Source organism: Centrocercus urophasianus, unplaced genomic scaffold (assembly GCF_019232065.1).
Source record: "Centrocercus urophasianus isolate 14NV4802_14NV808 unplaced genomic scaffold, USGS_Curo_1.0 seq_990, whole genome shotgun sequence".
In the NCBI taxonomy this organism is placed as follows: Eukaryota; Metazoa; Chordata; class Aves; order Galliformes; family Phasianidae; genus Centrocercus; species Centrocercus urophasianus.
The window spans coordinates 1-8664 of NW_024885633.1; the positions used below are offsets into that span (position 1 = coordinate 1).

Consider the following 8664-nt stretch of genomic DNA (forward strand, 5'->3'; position numbering starts at 1 on the left):
CCCCCCCCGTGTCCCCTTTGTCCCTTGTCCTCACGTCCCCATTTCCCCCATCCTCGTGCCTCCCACCCCCTTGTCTCTATGCTCCTCCCCACGGTCCCTAACCCACGTCCCATCTCCCCATATCCCCTCTCCAGATGCTCCCCACCCCAATGCCCCTCATTCCTGTGTCCCCACGTCCCCAGATCCCGCTTGCCCCCATCCGCCATCCCCATGTCCCCCATCCAGATGCCTTCCACCTCAATGCCTCTCGTTCCTGTGTCCCCGTGTCCCCCACCCCTTGTGTCTCCCATCCCCAATTCCCTGCATCCTCCATCCCCATGTCCCCCACCCGACCCCATATCTCCATGTCCCCACGTCCCCGTGTCCCTAGGTCTCCATCCCCATGCCCCCACCCCCATGTCCCCCATCCATGTGTCTCCCATCTCCATATCCCCATGTCCCCGGTCCCCATGCCCCCTACTCCCATGCCCCCCATCCCCATGTCCCCATGTCCCTTTGTCCCTCATCCCCATGCCCCCCATCCCCCTGTCCCCATGTCCCTTTGTCCCTCATCCCCATGCCCCCTACTCCCATGCCCCCCCATCCCCATGTCCCCCATCCCCACTTCCCCCTCCCAAACATTTCCCATCCCCACATCCCCATGTCCCCCATCTCCAAGCCCCCCATCCCCGCGTCCCCTGTCCCCACAGCCGCTCACCGTGCAGCCATCCTCGGTGACCCCATAGGTGAAGCGGCTGTTTCCTTCGGCCCTGATCTCGATCTCGTTGGCTCCCTGGAGCAGCAGAGCCTTCTTCAGGTTGCCGGTTTCCTGGTCCATGTAGGCGACGCTGTTCTTGCAGTGGTAGGTGACGTTTTGGGTGGCCTCGGTGGACATCAGGCGCAGGAAGGTCAGTTGGATGGCAACGTCAGCCGGGTTGGAGCCCTCACCGCCGTACTCAAACTGCGGGCGAAGAGGCGTTAGGGACCAGATGGCGCTGCATCACTTTGCCCCACATCTCCCCCCCTGCATCACCCCCCTGGAGCCCATCGGCCCACCTGGAAGCCGTCGCTCATCGTCTCGCCGAACCAGACGTGCTTCTTCTCCTTGGGGTTCTTGCTGAGGTACCAGTTCTTCTGGGCAATGGTGGCTTGCGTGGGGTAGACGCACGTCTCGCCTGTCTCCATGTTGCAGTAGACCTTGATGGCGTCCAGGTTGCAGCCCTGGTTGGGGTCGATCCAGTACTCGCCTACGGGGCAACAGATGGGGTCAGGGGGCAGCGAGGGGCTGCGGGGTGAGGAGGGATGGGGGGAGGTGAGGAGTGGAGGCAGGTTTTGGGGAGGGGCGTGAGGAATGACCAGGAGGGGAGGGGGTTGAGGTGAGGAGTGGCCATGAGAGTTGGAGTCGGAGGTGGGGAGGAGGAATAAGGGATGGTGATGGTGGGGGGGGGGGCACGGGAGATGAGGATGGAGGTGAGGATTGGCCAAAAGGGATGGGAGGGGAGGAGGAACTGGAGATGGAGGTAAAGGGGAGGAAGAGGAGATGGGGACAGAAGTGAGGAGAAGTGATGGAAAGCAGGGGTAGAGGTCAGAAGAGAAATAAGAGATGGGGATGGAGGTAAAGGGGAGGAACAGAGGATGGGGATGGAGGTGAGGAGCAGCCACTGGGCACAGGGATGGGGAGAGGAATAGTCCATGGGGATGAGGACGGAAGCGAGGCAACCACGAGGAACAGAGGATGGAGAAACAAGAAGTGAGAAGCTGTGAGAGGTGCAAAATGGGAGGAAAACCCATGAGAGATGGAGAAAGGAGGTGAGAAACGGCCGTGGGAGATGGAATACGGAGGGATAAATAAGGAACAGCCATGAGAGGGGGAGGATGGAAGGATGAAGGTGAGGAAGAGCCGTGAGAGACGGAGGGGGTGGGTGAGAGCATCCAGGAGGTGAGGGGTGGGTGGGAAAGACGGAGGCGAAGATCCGTGGGTGATGAAGACGGAGGGACGGAGGTGAAGGGCAGATAGGAGGGATGGAGGTGGGAGCATCCAGGAGGGATGGAGCTGAGGAGGACCCTGGAGGCGCTGGGCGCTGCTGGGGGGCACTGACCGCTCTTCCAGTCGCCGTGGCACATCTTCAGGTCCCGGCAGGTGCGTGCTGGGTTCTTGCGGGTGCCTTCGGGGCTGCGGATGTTCTCGATCTGTTGGCTGAGGCTCTTCAGGGTGGTGTCCACCTCCAGGTCACGGTCGCGCATCACGTTGGCATCGTCGGCTCGGTAGTAGCGGCCGCCGTCGTGCGCCTTCTCTTGGGGTGGCTGAGGCAGGAAGCTGAAGTCGAAGCCGCCGCTGGGGGGGCCGGGAGGACCTGGGGGGCCAGGAGGGCCGGGGGGACCCTGCAGGAGGAGGAGGAGGGCGGTGAGAGTGGAGCGAAGGCAGCAGATCCGGGTGGGCAGCGGCGGTGGGGTGGATACGTACAACAGGGCCGACTTCACCGGTGCGACCGCGGGGGCCGGGGGGGCCGATGGGGCCGGGCAGCCCGTTGAGACCGTCTTTGCCGGCGGCACCGGCGGAGCCAGGAGGACCCTATGGGAGAGGAGAGGTGGTGAGCACAGATGGGACCCCAGCGCCGTGGGGGGACGCGTCCCCTGTGCGGCCCCACGATGCTCAGCCCTGGATGGATGTCTGTGCGTCGGGGACTTACACGTGGACCGGCGGGACCAGAAGCACCAGATGGACCTTGTTCACCAGGAGCGCCCTGTGCAAAGCGGGGCAGAGAGAAAGCCCTGTGAGCATCTCAGGACGTGGGGCAGCACCCGCTGCTGCCATCCCCACACCTGGTGGCACTTACAGGAGGACCAGGTGGGCCCTGGAGACCGGAGAAGCCTCTGTGACCCTTCATGCCTCTGTCACCCTGTTCACCGGTTTCGCCTTTGTCACCACGAGGACCTTGGGGACCCTATGGGAGGAGATGAGCTGAGCACAACCCGAAGAGCACGCCGTCCCCACGTCCATGGGGACGAGGAAGGATGAAGGACAGAGGAGGGGGCACCAACTTACAGCAGGACCACGAGCACCAGCGGGACCAGGGGGGCCGGCGGGACCAGCGGGGCCCTGGGACAGGAGGGAAGGGGATGGTCAGAGCATCGTCCCACAGCAACACCCCAAGTGGGACGAAGGGTCGCCTCCCCCCCGGTGGGCAGCCCCCTCCTGTGCCGGGATCCAAGCGCAGGGACAGTTCTGACCCAAACCTCAGTCGAGTCAGTGCTCAGATGGAGAACTGGGGCTGGGAGGGAGCGGATGGGGCTCTCCATGAGCAGAGCAGCACTTACGGTCTCACCGCGATCTCCATTTTTGCCAGCAGGACCGACGGGGCCGGGGGCACCGGGGGCACCGGGAGCACCAGGGGGGCCGGCAGGGCCGGTCTCACCACGGTCACCCTGAGAGGAGGAAGAGGAAGAGGAGGAGGCAGAGCAGACATAAGCGTGGATCAGCACAGCCTCGCCACCCCAACCCAGCACCCCACCCCTGGGCGCTCACCTTGGGACCAGCAGCACCGTCACGACCGGGGGCACCTTCAGCACCGGGAGCACCCTATGGGACAGCAAGACCCCCCGAAGCCCCTCGTTAGGATGAGGATGCTAACGAAGGGGGGACTCGTCGCTGAGCCCAGCACCCACGGGTGCCACGAGCACATCCAGCCTTCACCCTACCTCACGTCCAGCTTCACCAGGGGGACCAGCAAGGCCAGGGGGGCCCATGGGGCCGGGAGGACCGCGTTCACCAGGGGAACCTGAGGGACCCTGCTTGCCGGGTTCACCCTATGGAGAAGAGAGCGCAGAGGCGTCGGACACCAGGAGCACCCATCAGCCACACGGTGAGCTGGGGGGTCCCACGGGGGTACTCACAGAGGGGCCGGGCAGGCCGGGGAAGCCTCTTTCACCTCGCTGTCCTGGGAGACCGACGACACCGCGCTGACCGGCGATACCTTGGGGTCCGGGGGTGCCGGGAGCGCCCTGGGGGGGACGAGCAGCACCTCAGTGTGGGCACCTCCGGATGGAGGGCAGAAGCACGGGGTGACACGGCCTGGTGTCCGTGGAGGGGTCACGCTGTGGGGTGACTTACAATGGGACCGTCAGCGCCGGGGGAGCCTTTCTCGCCAGGGGGTCCGGGGGGGCCAGCAGGGCCAGGTTCACCGGGGCGGCCAGCGGGGCCGGTCTCACCACGGGGTCCTTTGCCACCTTCCTTACCGCTGGGGCCGGGGGGGCCGGGAAGGCCGATGTTACCCTGGGTAAGGGGGGGGGTGATGCAGTCAGACCCCCCCGCAGGGTGGCTGCGCGGTGCCAGCGGCGTCCGGTGCCAAATGGGTCACGGTGGCCACGTGGAGCTGCCTGGAGCTCTGCCCGGCATCCACACAACAGCACGGTGCCAGCGGCCCCCCCACACCCCCCGTCCCGCCGCTGCTGTGGGGCGCAGCACTTACGGAGGGGCCGGGGGGACCAACTCTTCCAGCAGCACCAGGGAAACCAGTAGCACCCTGTGAGGGAGAAACGCTGCGGTCAGGGGGGGCTGCACGGAACACGGGGGCACCATCAGGATCAGTGGCCAGGAGGGAGGCGCTCACCCCACGGGGGGGTACAGCTTTGAATTTGGGGGGGAGGTGGGAGAAACGAGCCGCCTTCACCCACTGCACCTCCCACCCCCCTCATGGGACCGGCCCCCCCTCCCCATGCACAATGTTACCGGCCCAAACAGCTCCCATAGTTTGGGGGCGAGATGCAGGAGGGGCTGAGCCACCCATGGGTGCACACCCCCACCTCCCCCCAACCCGGGGAGCCGTGCAACCCCCCCCCACAAGATCCATATACTTACAGGAGGTCCAGCGCTTCCACGAGCGCCTTTGGGACCGGGAGCACCAACAGCACCCTGCAGTTGAGGGGGGAGGAAAAGAGGGGTGAGCAACACTGTGGAGGTTCTCCTTGGGGGGCACCTGGGGGGGAGGACTTACGGCAGGGCCGGGAGCACCAGTGGGGCCAGCAGGGCCAGGGGGACCAGCGTCACCTTTGGCTCCAGCATCCCCAGTTTCACCTTTAGCACCAGGCTGGCCATCGGCACCCTATGGGACAGAGCATTGGGGTGAGCAGGGGTGAAGTGTGGGGTGAGGGAAATCCGAGGTGGGGGGGAGAGCATCTGCAAAGACACTTACAGGAGGGCCAGCAAATCCAGCAGGACCGGGGGGGCCGGGCTCACCACGGTCACCCTAAAGGGGGGGGGAGAGAGGGATAATGGCCGTCACATCAGTTATGGGGTGGCCAAGGATGCCAGCACGGCTGAGCCATGCGGTGTTGCAGACACTTACAGGAGCACCACGGGCACCAGTGGGCCCAGCAGGGCCGGGGGGGCCAGCTTCACCCTGACGGAGGGGAGGAAGAGGAGAGAAGGCCGTGAGGTCAGAGCAGCGGTATGGGGTCGGTGTGGGACGTGGGGACACCTCCCCATAGCATGCAGATGAAAGATGTCCCCACCTTGTCACCGGGAGCACCGGCGGGGCCGGGGGGGCCGATGGGGCCGGTCAGACCGCGGAGACCATCTTTGCCAGGAGCGCCGTCAGCACCTTTGGGACCGGGGTCACCCTGCGTGGGGGGGAGAAGGCACAGAGAGTCACCTGTGGGGTACGGCCCGGAGCGTCGCACTGCTCTGCGCCCCATAAGGACCACCACAACCCCCCTGTCCCCTCGGCTCGGGGAAGAGCCACGCTGGGACACGCTGGGATGCCCCTGCAGGCGGTGAGCGGCTGTGGGAGGGGAGGGGGCTGCAGGCAGAAGGTGAATGGGGGGCATTGGGAGAGGGGGGGGGGGCACGCACTCTGTCACCCTTGGCGCCTGGCAGGCCGGCAGCACCGCGTTCTCCGGGCATCCCCTGCAACCCGGGGGGGGCCTTGGTTTCCGGGGGCACCGGGAGCACCGGCGTCACCCTGGGGAAGAAACACAGCGATGGAGGTTAGTGAGAAATCAGAGCCGTCTCTGTAAGAGGGAGCCCCGTTCCGGAGCCATCCCCACCTCCCTCCACCCCCCAAAATGCAGAACCCCCCCCATACCCACCTTAGCACCATCGTTTCCGGGAGCACCGTTAGCACCACGAGGACCCTGAGGGCCGGGGGGGCCCTGGACACCGCGCTCACCGGGGAAACCTCTCTCACCCTGCAGGAGGAGGAGAGGAGCTGAGCGCGGCCGTTCGGAGCAAGGGGGGGGAGGGACGAAGGGGGGCTGAGGGGCTTCAACTCACCCTGGCACCGGCAGGACCGGGGGCACCGGCATCTCCGGGGACACCCTATGGATGGGATGGAGGTTATGGGGTGGAGGTTATGGGGTGGAGGTTATGGGGTGGCGCATTGAGGCACCGACTCGGGCTGATGTCCGTAGGGATGGTGATGGGGCACTCACCTGCTCACCAGGTTTGCCAGCCTCTCCTGGGGGGCCAGCAGGGCCGGGCAGACCCTGCAGGGGAAAAGGAGGAGAGGTGGGGGGTGAGAATGTGGGGTGCAAAGGGGGAGGTGGCACCGCTGTCACCACGAGGTGTCGTCCCCTCACCTGGAAGCCGGGGGCTCCGGCGGGACCTTGTTCACCTCTCTCTCCAGCGGGACCCTGCAGGAGGGGGGAGAAGAGTGAGGGGGGGGTTGGGGGGCGGCGGAGCACCCACTGCATCAGTAGTGCAAGGTGGGGGGGGGACACAGATACTCACAGTGGGGCCGGGGGGACCCTGGGCACCGGCTTCACCATCCTTACCAGCAGCACCCTGAGGGGGGAGGAGGGGCTCAGAGCACTGCGTGCACCCATGGGTGCTGGGAGCGCGTGGGGCAGAGAGCTGTGAGTCTATAGGGCTGAGCTGTGAGCCTACAGGGCAGAGAGCTGTGAACCTATGGGGCTGTGCACTGTGAGCCTATGGGGCTGAGCTGTAAGTCTATGGGGCTGTGCACTGTGAACCTATGGGGCTGAGCTGTGAGCCTATGGGGCTGAGCACTGTGAACCTATGGGGCTGAGCTGTAAGTCTATGGGACAGAGAGCTCAGAACTTATGGGGCTGAGCTGTGAACTTACGGGGCTGTGAGTCTATGGGGCTGAGCTGTGAGCCTATGGGTCTGTGAGTCTATGGGGCTGTGAGCCCCATAGATTCATACGCTGTCAGCTTATGGAGCCGTGCTGTGAGCCCATAGGGCCGTGCACTGTAAATCTATGGGGCTGTGCTGTACTGTGAGGTTATGGGGCTGCACTGTGAGCCCGTGGGGCTGTGCTGTAAATCTATGGGGCTGTGCAAGACTGTGAGATTATGGGGCTGTGTGCTGTGAGTCTGTTGGGGCTGGGCTGTGAGCCAACGGGGCTGCGCGCTGTGAGCCTATGGGGCAACGTGCTGTAAGCTTATGGGGCTGTGCTGCGAGTCTGTAGGGCCAAGCACTTTTGTGAACTTGTGGGGCTGTGCTGCGAGCTGATGGGAGCCGCATGCTGTGAACCTACAGGGCTACAGCGTGAGCCTATGGGGCTGTGCAGTGAGCCTATAGGGCCACGTGCTGTGAGCCTACAGGGCTGTAGTGGGAGCCTATGGGGCTGTGCTATGAGCCTATGGGGCTGTGCACTGTGAGCCTATGGGGCTGTAGTGGGAGCCTATGGGGCTGTAGTGGGAGCCTATGGGGCTGTGCTATGAGCCTATGGGGCCGTGCACTGTGAGCCTATGGGGCTGTAGTGGGAGCCTATGGGGCCATGCACTGTGAGCCTATGGGGCTGTAGTGGGAGCCTATGGGGCCGTGCACTGTGAGCCTATGGGGCCACATGCTGCGAGCCTACAGGGCTATAGTGGGAGCCTATGGGGCTGTGCTATGAGCCTGTGGGGCTGTGCACTGTGAGCCTATGGGGCTGTGCATTGAGCCTATAGGGCCACATGCTGCGAGCCTATAGGACTGTAGTGGGAGCCTATGGGGCTGTAGTGGGAGCCTATGGGGCTGTAGTGGGAGCCTATGGGGCTGTGCTATGAGCCTGTGGGGCCGTGCACTGTGAGCCTATGGGGCCGTGCACTGTGAGCCTATGGGGCCACATGCTGCGAGCCTATAGGACTGTAGTGGGAGCCTATGGGGCTGTAGTGGGAGCCTATGGGGCTGTGCTATGAGCCTATGGGGCCGTGCACTGTGAGCCTATGGGGCTGTGCACTGTGAGCCTATGGGGCCACATGCTGTGAGCCTACAGGGCTGTAGTGGGAGCCTATGGGGCCGTGCTGTGAGCGAGGTGTGGGGCAGGACAGAACTGTGGCATCCCTGGAAGGAGATTCCTGCCACGTCTCCTCCCTGCTGCCCTGGATCCTGAGCTGCTGGCAGCTTCCAGCCTGGACCGATGGCCACCAGAGCTGCTGTTCCCAAACCCCATTTGGGGTTTTCTGGCCCCATAGATCTGCCCCCAGCAATACTCACAACAGCACCAGGGGGGCCGGGAGCTCCTCTCTCACCGGGTTTGCCAGGCTCACCCTAAAAGCAAGAGGAGTGGGGTGAGACGTGCATCAAAATCACAGCACCGTGGGATGGACCCCCCTGCCCCCCCCCCCCCCAGCCCCCCCCCCCAAACTGTGGGGCTCTGTGAGTCCTGTGCCACAGATCTGACATGAAATCCTCGTGCACCCCAAACCTGTGGGCAGACCAAGCCCCCCCCCCCCCCCATT

General features: G+C 64.7%; 1 protein-coding gene across 1 annotated transcript in view; it reads right to left on the reverse strand.

The window, feature by feature from the left end:
- Nucleotides 1–697: 697 nt before the first annotated feature.
- LOC122171823 (collagen alpha-1(I) chain-like) overlaps nucleotides 698–8664 on the reverse strand; it is a gene marked incomplete at its 3' end in the record, with an annotated part of 12152 nt that continues 4185 nt past the window's right edge. Inside the window, 27 exon segments of the mRNA XM_042839598.1 lie at nucleotides 698–940; nucleotides 1036–1226; nucleotides 2079–2361; nucleotides 2444–2551; nucleotides 2670–2723; nucleotides 2817–2924; nucleotides 3026–3079; nucleotides 3298–3405; nucleotides 3506–3559; nucleotides 3679–3786; nucleotides 3874–3981; nucleotides 4091–4252; nucleotides 4449–4502; nucleotides 4838–4891; nucleotides 4974–5081; nucleotides 5172–5225; nucleotides 5325–5378; nucleotides 5491–5598; nucleotides 5831–5899; nucleotides 5901–5939; nucleotides 6067–6165; nucleotides 6251–6295; nucleotides 6409–6462; nucleotides 6556–6609; nucleotides 6707–6760; nucleotides 8420–8473; nucleotides 8607–8614. Of these exon segments, the coding sequence (XP_042695532.1) occupies nucleotides 698–940; nucleotides 1036–1226; nucleotides 2079–2361; nucleotides 2444–2551; nucleotides 2670–2723; nucleotides 2817–2924; nucleotides 3026–3079; nucleotides 3298–3405; nucleotides 3506–3559; nucleotides 3679–3786; nucleotides 3874–3981; nucleotides 4091–4252; nucleotides 4449–4502; nucleotides 4838–4891; nucleotides 4974–5081; nucleotides 5172–5225; nucleotides 5325–5378; nucleotides 5491–5598; nucleotides 5831–5899; nucleotides 5901–5939; nucleotides 6067–6165; nucleotides 6251–6295; nucleotides 6409–6462; nucleotides 6556–6609; nucleotides 6707–6760; nucleotides 8420–8473; nucleotides 8607–8614 (2489 nt within the window).